Below are 16,297 nucleotides of genomic sequence, written 5' to 3'. Positions count from 1 at the left end.
ACTCACCCACTCACCCACTCACACACCCACTCCACTCACCCACACACTCACCCACTCACCCACCCCACCCACCCACCCACTCACTCACCCACCCACTCACCCACTCACCCACCCACCCACTCACTCACTCACCACCCACTCACACCCACTCACCCACCCACTCACCCACTCACTCACTCACCCACTCACCCACCCACTCACCCACTCACTCACCCACCCACTCACTCACCCACTCACCCACCCACCCACTCACCCACTCACTCACCCACTCACTCACCCACTCACTCACCCACTCACCCACCCACCCACCCACCCACTCACTCACCCACCCACTCACCCACTCACCCACTCACTCACCCACTCACCCACTCACTCACCCACTCACTCACCCACTCACTCACCCACTCACCCACCCACCCACCCACTCACTCACCCACCCACTCACCCACTCACCCACTCACCCACTCACTCACTCACCCACTCACCCACCCACTCACCCACTCACTCACCCACCCACTCACTCACCCACTCACCCACCCACCCACTCACCCACTCACTCACCCACTCACTCACCCACTCACTCACCCACTCACCCACCCACCCACCCACTCACTCACCCACCCACTCACCCACTCACCCACTCACTCACCCACTCACCCACTCACCCACCCACTCACCCACTCACTCACTCACCCACTCACCCACCCACTCACCCACTCACTCACCCACCCACTCACCCACTCACTCACCCACTCACCCACCCACCCACTCACCCACTCACTCACCCACTCACTCACCCACTCACTCACCCACCCACCCACCCACCCACTCACCCACCCTCTCACCCACCCTCTCACCCACTCACCCACTCACTCACCCACTCACCCACTCACTCACCCACTCACTCACCCACTCACTCACCCACTCACCCACCCACCCACCCACCCACTCACTCACCCACCCACTCACCCACTCACCCACCCACTCACTCACTCACCCACTCACCCACCCACTCACCCACTCACTCACTCACCCACTCACCCACCCACTCACCCACTCACTCACCCACCCACTCACTCACCCACTCACCCACCCACCCACTCACCCACTCACTCACCCACTCACTCACCCACTCACTCACCCACTCACCCACCCACCCACCCACCCACTCACTCACCCACCCACTCACCCACTCACCCACTCACTCACCCACTCACCCACTCACTCACCCACTCACTCACCCACTCACTCACCCACTCACCCACCCACCCACCCACCCACTCACTCACCCACCCACTCACCCACTCACCCACTCACCCACTCACTCACTCACCCACTCACCCACCCACTCACCCACTCACTCACCCACCCACTCACTCACCCACTCACCCACCCACCCACTCACCCACTCACTCACCCACCCACTCACCCACTCACCCACCCACCCACTCACCCACCCACTCACCCACTCACCCACCCACTCACCCACTCACCCACCTACCCACCCACTCACCCACCCACCCACTCACTCACCCACCCACTCACCCACCCACTCACCCACTCACCCACCCACTCACTCACTCACCCACCCACCCACTCACCCACTCACTCACCCACTCACCCACTCACTCACCCACCCACCCACTCACCCACCCACTCACCCACCCACCCACTCACCCACCCACTCACCCACTCACCCACTCACTCACCCACTCACCCACTCACTCACCCACCCTGTCTCCCTCTCTCGTAGTTTCCAGCGCCCGCTGCTTCTGCTACTTGACCGAGGTTTGGACTTGGCCACCCCTCTGCATCACACGTGGACTTACCAGGCCCTAGTCCACGACGTCATGGTGATGCTCACCACTCGCTCACTCACTCAGCCACTCGCTCACCCACTCACCCACTCACTCACTCAGCCACTCACTCACTCAGCCACTCAGCCACTCGCTCACCCACTCAGCCACTCGCTCACCCACCCACTCACTCACTCACTCAGCCACTCACTCACTCAGCCACTCAGCCACTCGCTCACCCACTCAGCCACTCGCTCACCCACTCACCCACTCACTCACTCAGCCACTCACTCAGCTACTCAGACACTCGCTCACCCACTCAGCCACTCGCTCACCCACCCACTCACTCACTCACTCAGCCACTCACTCACTCAGCCACTCAGCCACTCGCTCACCCACTCACCCACTCAACCACTCACTCACTCAGCTACTTAGCTACTCGCTCACCCACTCAGCCACTCGCTCACCCACCCACTCACTCACTCAGCCACTCACTCACTCAGCTACTTAGCTACTCGCTCACCCACTCAGCCACTCGCTCACCCACCCACTCACTCACTCACTCAGCCACTCACTCAGCCACTCACTCAGCCACTCACTCACTCACCCACTCAGTTACTCACTCAGCTACTCAGACAGCCATTCACTCAGCCACTCACCCACTCACTCACCCACTCACTCACCCACTCAGCCACTCACTCACTCACCCACTCAGCCACTCACTCAGCCACTCACTCACCCACTCAGCCACTCACTCACTCACCCACTCAGCCACTCACCCACTCAGCCACTCACTCACCAACTCACTCAGCCACTCAGCCACTCAGCCACTCACTCAGCCACTCACTCACCCACTCACTCACCCACTCACCCACTCACTCACCCACTCACTCACCCACTCAGCCACTCACTCAGCCACTCACTCACTCACCCACTCAGCCACTCACCCACTCACTCAGCCACTCAGCCACTCACTCAGCCACTCACTCACCCACTCACTCACCCACTCAGCCACTCACTCAGCCACTCACTCACCCACTCACTCACCCACTCACCCACTCACTCACCCACTCACTCACCCACTCAGCCACTCACTCAGCCACTCACTCACTCACCCACTCAGCCACTCACCCACTCAGCCACTCACTCACCCACTCACTCAGCCACTCAGCCACTCACTCAGCCACTCACTCACCCACTCACTCACCCACTCAGCCACTCACCCACTCAGCTACTCACTCAGCTACTCAGACAGCCACTCACTCAGCCACTCACCCACTCACTCACCCACTCAGCCACTCACTCAGCCACTCACTCACTCACCCACTCAGCCACTCACTCAGCCACTCACTCACTGTCTCTCTCCCCGTGTCTCTCTCCCCGTGTCTCCCCGTGTCTCCCCGTGTCTCTCTCCCCGTGTCTCTCTCCCCGTGTCTCCCCGTGTCTCCCCCCCCGTGTCTCCCCGTTTCTCCCTGTGTCTCACCGTGTCTCTCTCTCCCCCGTGTCTCCCCGTGTCTCCCCCCCCGTGTCTCCCCGTGTCTCCCCGTGTCTCTCTCCCCCGTGTCTCCCCGTGTCTCCCCCCCCGTGTCTCCCCGTGTCTCCCTGTGTCTCACCGTGTCTCTCTCTCCCCCGTGTCTCCCCGTGTCTCCCCCCCCGTGTCTCCCCGTGTCTCCCCGTGTCTCTCTCCCCCGTGTCTCCCCGTGTCTCCCCTCCCGTGTCTCCCCGTGTCTCCCTGTGTCTCACCGTGTCTCTCTCTCCCCCGTGTCTCCCCGTGTCTCCCCCCCCGTGTCTCCCCGTGTCTCCCCGTGTCTCTCTCCCCCGTGTCTCTCTCCCCGTGTCTCCCTGTGTCTCACCGTGTCTCTCCCTCCCCAGGACCTCCGACTCAACCGCGTCTCTCTCAGCGATGCTCCTCCGGGCGACGAGCCTCACGGAGGCGCTCGCCCGAAACGTCGGACAGTGAAGACCTACGACCTCAATGCTCACGACGCGTTCTGGCAACAGCACAAGGGGAGGTCCGTGGCAGATGTTGTCCACCTCGCCTGGTACACAGGAGGTCGTGGTAGATGTTGTCCACCTCGCCTGGTACACAGGAGGTCGTGGTAGATGTTGTCCACCTCGCCTGGTCTACAGGAGGTCGTGGTAGATGTTGTCCACCTCGCCTGGTACACAGGAGGTCGTGGTAGATGTTGTCCACCTCGCCTGGTACACAGGAGGTCGTGGTAGATGTTGTCCACCTCGCCTGGTCTACAGGAGGTCGTGGTAGATGTTGTCCACCTCGCCTGGTACACAGGAGGTCGTGGCAGATGTTGTCCACCTCGCCTGGTCTACAGGAGGTCGTGGTAGATGTTGACCACCTCGCCTGGTCTACAGGAGGTCATGTCTCCCTCCCCGTGTCTCCCCGTGTCTCCCCGTGTCTCCCCGTGTCTCCTCGTGTCTCTCTCTCTCCCCGTGTCTCACCGTGTCTCCCCGTGTCTCTCTCCCTCCCCGTGTCTCCCCGTGTCTCCCCGTGTCTCCCCGTGTCTCCCCGTGTCTCTCTCTCTCCCCGTGTCTCCCCGTGTCTCCCCGTGTTTCCCCGTGTGTCTCTCTCCCCGTGTCTCCCCGTGTCTCCCCGTGTCTCTCTCTCTCCCCGTGTCTCTCTCACCGTGTCTCACCGTATCTCCCCGTGTCTCCGCAGCCCGTTCCCCGAGGTGGCTGCGAGTGTGCAGAGCGAGCTGGAGGTGTGTCTCTCTCCCCGTGTCTCCCCGTGTCTCTCCGTGTCTCACCGTGTCTCCCCGTGTCTCCCCGTGTCTCACCGTGTCTCCGTGTCTCACCGTGTCTCTCTCACCGTGTCCCCGTGTCTCACCGTGTCTCCCCGTGTCTCCCCGTGTCTCTCTCACCGTGTCTCCGTGTCTCACCGTGTCTCACCGTGTCTCCCCGTGTCTCCCCGTGTCTCTCTCACCGTGTCTCCATGTCTCACCGTGTCTCACCGTGTCTCCCCGTGTCTCACCGTGTCTCTCTCACCGTGTCTCCCCGTGTCTCCCCGTGTCTCCCCGTGTCTCACCGTGTCTCTCTCACCGTGTCTCACCGTGTCTCTCTCACCGTGTCTCACCGTGTCTCTCTCACCGTGTCTCACCGTGTCTCACTGTGTCTCACCGTGTCTCTCTCACCGTGTCTCACTGTGTCTCACCGTGTCTCACCGTGTCTCACTGTGTCTCACCGTGTCTCTCTCCCCGTGTCTCACCGTGTCTCCCCGTGTCTCCGCAGCCCGTTCCCCGAGGTGGCTGCGAGTGTGCAGAGCGAGCTGGAGGTGTGTCTCTCTCCCCGTGTCTCTCCGTGTCTCTCTCACCGTGTCTCCCCGTGTCTCTCTCCCCGTGTCTCCCCGTGTCTCTCTCCCCGTGTCTCTCTCACCGTGTCTCACTGTGTCTCACCGTGTCTCACCGTGTCTCACTGTGTCTCACCGTGTCTCTCTCCCCGTGTCTCACCGTGTCTCCCCGTGTCTCCGCAGCCCGTTCCCCGAGGTGGCTGCGAGTGTGCAGAGCGAGCTGGAGGTGTGTCTCTCTCCCCGTGTCTCTCCGTGTCTCTCTCACCGTGTCTCCCCGTGTCTCTCTCCCCGTGTCTCCCCGTGTCTCTCTCCCCGTGTCTCTCTCACCGTGTCTCCCCGTGTCTCTCTCCCCGTGTCTCCCCATGTCTCTCTCCCCGTGTCTCTCTCACCGTGTCTCCCCGTGTCTCTCTCACCGTGTCTCCCCGTGTCTCTCTCCCCGTGTCTCTCTCACCGTGTCTCCCCGTGTCTCTCTCCCCGTGTCTCCCCGTGTCTCTCTCCCCGTGTCTCTCTCACCGTGTCTCCCCGTGTCTCTCTCACCGTGTCTCCCCGTGTCTCTCTCCCCGTGTCTCTCTCACCGTGTCTCCCCGTGTCTCTCTCACCGTGTCTCCCCGTGTCTCTCTCCCCGTGTCTCTCTCACCGTGTCTCCCCGTGTCTCTCTCCCCGTGTCTCACCGTGTCTCACCGTGTCTCCCCGTGTCTCCCCGTGTCTCACCGTGTCTCCCCGTGTCTCACCGTGTCTCACCGTGTCTCCCCGTGTCTCCCCGTGTCTCACCGTGTCTCCGCAGCCCGTTCCCCGAGGTGGCTGCGAGTGTGCAGAGCGAGCTGGAGGTGTGTCTCTCTCCCCGTGTCTCCCCGTGTCTCTCTCACCGTGTCTCTCTCACCGTGTCTCCCCGTGTCTCTCTCACCGTGTCTCCCCGTGTCTCTCTCCCCGTGTCTCTCTCACCGTGTCTCCCCGTGTCTCTCTCCCCGTGTCTCACCGTGTCTCACCGTGTCTCCCCGTGTCTCCCCGTGTCTCACCGTGTCTCACCGTGTCTCCCCGTGTCTCACCGTGTCTCACCGTGTCTCCCCGTGTCTCCCCGTGTCTCACCGTGTCTCCGCAGCCCGTTCCCCGAGGTGGCTGCGAGTGTGCAGAGCGAGCTGGAGGTGTGTCTCTCTCACCGTGTCTCACCGTGTCTCACCGTGTCTCCCCGTGTCTCCCCGTGTCTCACCGTGTCTCCGCAGCCCGTTCCCCGAGGTGGCTGCGAGTGTGCAGAGTGAGCTGGAGGTGTGTCTCTCACTCTGTGTGTGTCTCCCCGTGTCTCACCGTGTCTGTCTCTCTCTCTCACCGTGTCTCTCTCACCGTGTCTCCGTGTCTCTCCCCGTGTCTCCCCGTGTCTCACCGTGTCTCACCGTGTCTCACCGTGTCTCTCTCCCCGTGTCTCTCTCACCGTGTCTCCGTGTCTCTGTGTGTCTCCCCGTGTCTCTCTCCCGTGTCTCTCTCCCCGTGTCTCACCGTGTCTCCCCGTGTCTCCGCAGCCCGTTCCCCGAGGTGGCTGCGAGTGTGCAGAGCGCGCTGGAGTCGTATCGATCGCTCTGTGTGTGTCTCCCCGTGTCTCTCTCCCCGTGTCTCTCTCACCGTGTCTCACCGTGTCTCACCGTGTCTCACCGTGTCTCACCGTGTCTCACCGTGTCTCCGCAGCCCGTTCCCCGAGGTGGCTGCGAGTGTGCAGAGCGAGCTGGAGGTGTGTCTCTCTCCCCGTGTCTCTCTCACCGTGTCTCTCTCACCGTGTCTCTCTCACCGTGTCTCACCGTGTCTCACCGTGTCTCACCGTGTCTCCCCGTGTCTCACCGTGTCTCCCCGTGTCTCTCAGCCCGTTCCCCGAGGTGGCTGCGAGTGTGCAGAGCGCGCTGGAGGTGTGTCTCTCTCACCGTGTCTCACCGTGTCTCACCGTGTCTCCCCGTGTCTCACCGTGTCTCTCTCCCCGTGTCTCTGCAGCCCGTTCCCCGAGGTGGCTGCGAGTGTGCAGAGCGAGCTGGAGGTGTGTCTCTCTCCCCGTGTCTCTCTCACCGTGTCTCTCTCACCGTGTCTCTCTCACCGTGTCTCACCGTGTCTCACCGTGTCTCACCGTGTCTCACCGTGTCTCACCGTGTCTCACCGTGTCTCACCGTGTCTCTGCAGCCCGTTCCCCGAGGTGGCTGCGAGTGTGCAGAGTGAGCTGGAGGTGTGTCTCTCTCCCCGTGTCTCTCTCACCGTGTCTCACCGTGTCTCACCGTGTCTCACCGTGTCTCACCGTGTCTCACCGTGTCTCCGCAGCCCGTTCCCCGAGGTGGCTGCGAGTGTGCAGAGCGAGCTGGAGGTGTGTCTCTCTCCCCGTGTCTCTCTCACCGTGTCTCTCTCACCGTGTCTCTCTCACCGTGTCTCACCGTGTCTCACCGTGTCTCACCGTGTCTCCCCGTGTTTCACCGTGTCTCCCCGTGTCTCTCAGCCCGTTCCCCGAGGTGGCTGCGAGTGTGCAGAGCGCGCTGGAGGTGTGTCTCTCTCACCGTGTCTCACCGTGTCTCACCGTGTCTCCCCGTGTCTCACCGTGTCTCTCTCCCCGTGTCTCTGCAGCCCGTTCCCCGAGGTGGCTGCGAGTGTGCAGAGCGAGCTGGAGGCGTATCGATCGCAGGAAGCGCAAGTCAAGAGCCTCAAGACAGCCCTGGTGAGAGGCGGCAGCGTCATCATCATCAGCAGCAGTGTCATCATCATCAGCAGTGTCATCATCATCAGCAGCATCATCGTCATCAGTAGTGTCATCATCATCATCAGGAGTGTCATCATCATCATCAGCAGTATCATCATCATCATCATCAGTAGCAGCATCATCATCAGTAGCAGCAGCAGCATCATCATCAGCATCATCATCATCATCAGTAGCAGCATCAGTATCATCATCAGTATCAGCAGCATCATCATCATTAGTATCATCATCATAATCAGTAGCAGCAGAATCATCATCAGTATCATCATCATCATCACCAGTTTCATCAGTAGCATCAGCATCATCATCAGTATCAGCATCATCATCAGTATCAGTTTCATCAGTAGCATCATCATCAGCATCATCATCAGTATCAGTATCATCATCATCACCAGTTTCATCAGTAGCATCATCATCATCAGCAGCATCATCATCAGTAGCAGCATCAGTATCATCAGCAGCATCATCATCAGTATCAGCAGCATCATCATCAGCAGCATCATCAGTAGCAGCATCAGTATCATCAGCATCATCAGTAGCATCATGATGATGATGATGGTAAAGATGGTGGTGATGGTGGTGATGGTAGTGATGATGATGATGGTGTGTGTGTATGATGGTGGTGGTGATGGTGGTGATGGTGTGTGATGGTGGTGATGATGATGGTGGGTGTGATGATGGTGATGATGGTGGTGATGGTGATGATGATGGTGGTGATGGTGGTGATGATGGTGATGATGATGGTGATGATGGTGGTGTGTTGGTGATGGTGGTGTTGGTGATGGTGATGGTGGTGATGGTGGTGATGATGGTGATGATGATGGTGATGATGGTGGTGTGTTGGTGATGGTGGTGTTGGTGTTGGTGATGGTGATGGTGGTGATGGTGGTGATGATGGTGATGATGATGATGGTGGTGGTGATGGTGGTGATGGTGGTGCAGGTCTATGGTGATGGTGGTGATGGTGGTGATGATGATGATGGTGGTGGTGATGATGGTGGTGATGATGGTGGTGATGGTGATGGTGTTGAGGATGGTGATGATGATGGTGATGGTGTTGATGATGGTGATGATGATGATGGTGGTGATGATGGTGGTGATGGTGGTGATGATGGTGGTGATGGTGATGGTGGTGATGGTGGTGATGATGGTGATGATGATGGTGATGATGGTGGTGATGGTGATGATGGTGGTGATGGTGGTGATGATGGTGATGGTGGTGATGGTGATGGTGTTGAAGATGGTGATGATGATGGTGATGATGGTGGTGATGGTGATGATGGTGATGGTAGTGATGGTGATGGTGATGATGGTGATGGTGTTAGGGTGATGGTGTTAGGGTGATGGTGATGATGGTGGTGATGATGGTGGTGATGGTGATGGTGGTAATGGTGATGATGATGGTGATGATGATGGTGATGATGGTGATGATGGTGGTGGTGGTGGTGATGATGATGATGGTGGTGATGATGATGACGCGGTGGTGATGATGGTGATGGTGATGATGGTGATGCTGGTGATGCTGGTGATGGTGGTGATGGTGATGATGGTGGTGATGATGATGGTGATGGTGGTGGTGATGATGATGATGATGATGGTGGTGGTGATGGTGGTGATGGTGATGATGGTGATGATGGTGATGCTGGTGATGGTGGTGATGGTGATGGTGTTGATGGTGTTGATGGTGGTGTCGATGATGATGATGGTAGTGATGATGGTAGTGATGATGGTAGTGATGATGATGATGGTGGTGATGGTGATGGTGTGTGTGTGATGGTGTTGATGGTGTTAGGGTCTAGAAGGTGATGGTGATGATGGTGGTGATGGTGATGATGGTGATGATGTTGATGGTGTTAGGGTCTGGAAGGTGATGGTGATGATGGTGGTGATGGTGATGATGGTGGTGATGGTGGTGATGATGGTGATGGTGGTGATGGTGATGATGGTGATGGTGATGATGATGATGATGGTGATGATGGTGATGATGGTGATGGTGTTGATGGTGTTAGGGTCTGGAAGGTGATGGTGATGATGGTAGTGATGATGGTAGTGATGATGATGATGATGGTGGTGATGGTGATGATGGTGATGGTGTTGATGGTGTTGATGGTGTTAGGGTCTGGAAGGTGATGGTGATGATGGTAGTGATGATGGTAGTGATGATGATGATGATGGTGGTGATGGTGATGATGGTGATGGTGTTGATGGTGTTAGGGTCTGGAAGGTGATGGTGATGATGGTAGTGATGATGATGGTGATGATGTTGATGGTGTTGATGGTGTTAGGGTCTGGAAGGTGATGGTGATGATTGTAGTGATGATGGTAGTGATGATGATGATGATGGTGTTGGTGGTGTTGGTGGTGATGGTGATGGTGGTGATGGTGGTGTTGATGGTGTGTGTGATGGTGTTGATGGTGTTAGGGTCTGGAAGGTGATGGTGATGATTGTAGTGATGATGGTAGTGATGATGATGATGATGGTGGTGTTGGTGGTGATGGTGATGGTGGTGATGGTGGTGTTGATGGTGTGTGTGATGGTGTTGATGGTGTTAGGGTCTGGAAGGTGATGGTGATGATGATGATGATGTTGATGGTGTTAGGGTCTGGAAGGTGATGGTGGTGGTGGTGGTGATGATGGTGATGATGTTGATGGTGTGTGTGATGGTGTTGATGGTGTTAGGGTCTGGAAGGTGATGGTGATGATGGGGCCATCAGTCTCCTCTCAGACACATCAGCACAGCTGACATCAGCGGTCAGGTGAGCCATCAACATCACCATCAACATCACCATCAACATCACCATCAACATCAACATCACCATCAACATCAACATCACCATCAACATCACCATCAACATCACCATCAACATCACCATCAACATCACCATCAACATCACCATCAACATCACCATCAACATCACCATCAACATCACCATCAACATCACCATCAACATCACCATCAACATCACCATCAACATCACCATCAACATCACCATCAACATCACCATCAACATCACCATCAACATCACCATCAACATCACCATCAACATCACCATCAACATCACCATCATCACCATCAACATCAACATCACCATCAACATCACCATCAACATCACCATCAACATCACCATCAACATCATCACCACCATCAACATCACCATCAACATCACCATCACACCACCATCATCACCACCATCACCATCATCACACCCATCACCATCAATATTACTACCATCACCACCACCATCACCACCATCATCATCACTACCATCATCATCATCACCATCATCACCATCATCACCATCACCACCATCATCACCATCAACAACATCACATACACCATCACCACCATCATCATCACCACCACCATCATCACCATCATCACCATCATCACCACCATCACCACCATCACCACCATCATCATCACCACCATCATCACCATCACTACCATCATCACCACCATCACCACCATCACCACCATCATCATCACCACCATCACCATCACTACCATCATCACCAACCACCATCACCACCACCATCACTACCACCATCACCATCACTACCATCATCACCAACCACCATCATCACCATCACTACCATCATCACCATCATCACCAACCACCATCACCACCACCATCACCACCACCATCACCATCACTACCATCATCACCAACCACCATCACCACCACCATCACCATCACTACCATCATCACCAGCCACCATCACCACCATCACTACCATCATCACCATCATCATCACCACCATCACCACCATCACACCACCATCACTACCATCATCACCATCATCACCAACCACCATCACCACCATCACCACCATCACTACCATCATCACCAACCACCATCACCACCATCACTACCATCATCACCATCATCACCACCATCACTACCATCATCACTACCATCATCACTACCACCATCACCACCATCACTACCATCATCACCATCATCACCATCATCACCACCACCATCACTACCATCATCACTACCATCATCACTACCATCATCACTACCACCATCACCACCATCACTACCATCACCACCATCACCACCATCACCACCATCACTACCATCATCACCATCATCACCACCATCACCATCATCACCAACCACCATCACCACCATCACTACCATCATCACCAACCACCATCACCACCATCACCACCATCACCATCACCACCATCACCACCATCATCACTACCATCATCACCAACCACCATCACCACCATCACCACCATCACCATCACCACCATCACCACCATCATCACTACCATCATCACCAACCACCATCACCACCATCATCACCACCATCACCACCACCATCACTACCATCATCACTACCATCATCACTACCATCATCACCAACCACCATCACCACCATCACCACCATCACCATCACCACCATCACCACCATCATCACTACCATCATCACCAACCACCATCACCACCATCACTACCATCATCACCAACCACCATCACCACCATCACCACCATCACCACCATCATCACCAACCACCATCACCACCACCATCACCAACCACCATCACCACCATCACCACCATCATCACCAACCACCATCACCACCACCACCACCATCACCACCATCATCACCAACCACCATCACCACCACCATCACCACCATCATCACCAACCACCATCACCAACCACCATCACCACCATCACCACCATCATCACCAACCACCATCACCACCACCATCACCAACCACCATCACCACCATCACCACCATCATCACCAACCACCATCACCACCATCACCACCATCACCACCATCATCACCAACCACCATCACCACCACCATCACCAACCACCATCACCACCATCACCACCATCATCACCAACCACCATCACCACCACCACCACCACCATCACCAACCACCATCACCACCATCACTACCATCATCACCAACCACCATCACCACCACTACTGATATTGATGATGTTGCTGATGATGATGCTGATGATGATGCTGCTGATGATGATGGTGATGCTGATGATGATGCTACTGATGATGATGTTGCTGATGATGATGATGGTGATGATGCTGCTGATGATGATGGTGATGATGATGATGCTGCTGATGATGATGTTGCTGATGATGATGTTGCTGATGATGATGCTGATGATGATGATACTGATGATGATGCTGCTGATGATGATGTTGCTGATGATGATGATGGTGATGATGCTGCTGATGATGATGGTGATGATGATGATGGTGATGATGATGATACTGATGATGATGCTACTGATGATGATGCTGATGATGATGCTACTGATGATGATGCTACTGATGATGATGGTGATGATGATGATGGTGATGATGATGATACAGATGATGATGCTACTGATGATGATGCTGCTGATGATGATGGTGATGATGATGATGGTGATGATGATGATACAGATGATGATGCTACTGATGATGATGCTGCTGATGATGATGCTGATGATGATGCTACTGATGATGATGGTGATGATGATATTGATGATGTTGATGATGATATTGATGATATTGCTGATGATGATGCTGATGATGTTGCTGATGATGATGATTGCAGCTCCCTGCCAGAGCTGCTGGAGAAGAAACGTCTAATCGACACTCACACCAACATCGCTACCGCAGTGTTAGAGCACATCAAGGTGTAGTACCATCACCACCATCACCACCATCACCACCATCATCATCACCATCACCACCATCACCACCATCACCACCATCATCATCACCATCACCACCATCACCACCACCATCATCACCATCACACTCACACCAACATCGCTACCGCAGTGTTAGAGCACATCAAGGTTCAGTAACATCACCACCATCACCACCATCACCACCATCATCATCACCATCACACTCACACCAACATCGCTACCGCAGTGTTAGAGCACATCAAGGTTCAGTAACATCACCACCATCACCACCATCACCACCACCACCATCACCATCACACTCACACCAACATCGCTACTGCAGTGTTAGAGCACATCAAGGTGTAGTACCATCACCACCATCACCACCATCACCATCACTACCATCACCATCACACTCACACCAACATCGCTACTGCAGTGTTAGAGCACATCAAGGTGTAGTACCATCACCACCATCACCACCATCATCATCACCATCATCATCACCATCACACTCACACCAACATCGCTACCGCAGTGTTAGAGCACATCAAGGTGTAGTACCATCACCACCATCACCATCACCACCATCACCACCATCATCATCACACTCACACCAACATCGCTACTGCAGTGTTAGAGCACATCAAGGTGTAGTACCATCACCACCATCACCACCATCACCACCATCATCATCACCATCACACTCACACCAACATCGCTACTGCAGTGTTAGAGCACATCAAGGTGTAGTACCATCACCACCATCACCACCATCACCACCATCACCACCATCACCACCATCACTACCATCACCATCACACTCACACCAACATCGCTACTGCAGTGTTAGAGCACATCAAGGTACAGTAACATCACCACCATCACTACCATCATCATCACCACCATCACCACCATCACCACCATCATCATCACCATCACACTCACACCAACATCGCTACCGCAGTGTTAGAGCACAACAAGGTGTAGTACCATCACCACCATCACCACCATCACCACCACCACCACCATCACCATCACTACCATCATCATCACCATCACTACCATCACCACCATCACCATCACCACCATCACCACCATCACCATCACCACCATCATCATCACCATCACTACCATCACCACCATCACCATCACCACCATCACCACCATCACCATCACCACCATCATCATAATCACCATCACCACCATCACCACCACCATCACCACCATCACCACCATCATCATCATCACCATCATCATCACCATCATCATCACACTCACACCATCACCACCATCACCACCATCACCACCATCACCACCATCATCACCATCACCACCATCATCATCACCATCACTACCATCACCACCATCATCATCACCATCACTACCATCACCACCATCACTACCATCACCACCATCACCACCATCACCACCATCATCACCATCACCACCACCATCACCACCATCACCACCATCATCATCATCATCACCACCATCACTACCATCACCACCATCATCATCACCATCACTACCATCACCACCACCATCATCATCATCACCACCATCATCATCACCATCACTACCATCACCACCATCATCATCATCATCACCACCATCACCACCACCATCATCATCATCACTACCATCATCACCACCACCATCATCATCATCACCATCACTACCATCACCACCATCACCACCACCATCATCATCATCACCATCACTACCATCACCACCATCACCACCACCATCATCATCATCACCATCACTACCATCACCACCATCATCATCACCATCACTACCATCACCACCACCATCATCATCATCACCACCATCATCATCACCATCACTACCATCACCACCATCATCATCATCACTACCATCATCATCACTACCATCATCACCACCACCATCATCATCATCACTACCATCATCATCATCATCACCATCACTACCATCACCATCATCACCACCACCATCATCACCATCACTACCATCACCATCATCACCACCACCATCATCATCATCACCACCATCACCACCACCATCATCATCATCATCACCACCATCATCATCATCATCACTACCATCATCATCACCACCATCACCACCACCATCATCATCATCACCACCATCATCATCACCATCACTACCATCACCACCATCACCACCACCATCATCATCATCATCACTACCATCATCATCACCACCATCACCATCACACTCACACCATCACCACCATCACCATCACACTCACACCATCATCACCATCATCACCACCATCACCACCATCATCATCACCACCATCACCACCATCATCACCACCATCACCACCATCATCACCATCATCACCACCATCATCATCACCATCACCACCACCACCATCATCACCATCATCACCACCATCACCACCATCATCAACATCATCACCATCATCACCACCATCATCACCATCATCATCACCATCATCACCACCATCACCACCATCATCAACATCATCACCATCATCACCACCATCATCATCACCATCATCACCACCATCACCACCATCATCACCATCATCACCATCATCACCACCACCATCATCACCACCATCATCATCACCATCATCACCACCATCACCACCATCACCACCATCATCACCATCACTACCATCATCACCAACCACCATCACTACCATCATCACCATCATCACCATCACCATCATCACCATCATCACCATCACCATCATCACCATCATCACCACCATCATCATCACCATCACCACCACCATCACCACCACCACCACCATCACCACCACCATCACCA

The 16,297-nt window shown here is 54.7% G+C and overlaps 1 protein-coding gene across 1 annotated transcript in view; it reads left to right on the top strand.

The window, feature by feature from the left end:
* Positions 1-1,757: 1,757 nt before the first annotated feature.
* The window catches only part of LOC144955536 (sec1 family domain-containing protein 1-like), a gene marked incomplete at its 3' end in the record, with an annotated part of 27,916 nt that continues 13,376 nt past the window's right edge, over positions 1,758-16,297 (top strand). Inside the window, exons 1-5 of the mRNA XM_078885725.1 lie at positions 1,758-1,853; positions 3,669-3,808; positions 7,687-7,777; positions 10,497-10,573; positions 13,411-13,492. Of these exons, the coding sequence (XP_078741851.1) occupies positions 1,851-1,853; positions 3,669-3,808; positions 7,687-7,777; positions 10,497-10,573; positions 13,411-13,492 (393 nt within the window). The remainder of the gene's footprint in view (positions 1,854-3,668; positions 3,809-7,686; positions 7,778-10,496; positions 10,574-13,410; positions 13,493-16,297) is intronic.

Source organism: Lampetra fluviatilis, unplaced genomic scaffold (genome assembly GCF_964198595.1).
Source record: "Lampetra fluviatilis unplaced genomic scaffold, kcLamFluv1.1 SCAFFOLD_968, whole genome shotgun sequence".
Lineage (NCBI taxonomy): Eukaryota > Metazoa > Chordata > Hyperoartia > Petromyzontiformes > Petromyzontidae > Lampetra > Lampetra fluviatilis.
Note: the sequence above shows the minus strand (reverse complement) of the source record. Positions and strands in the feature narration are given on the sequence as shown.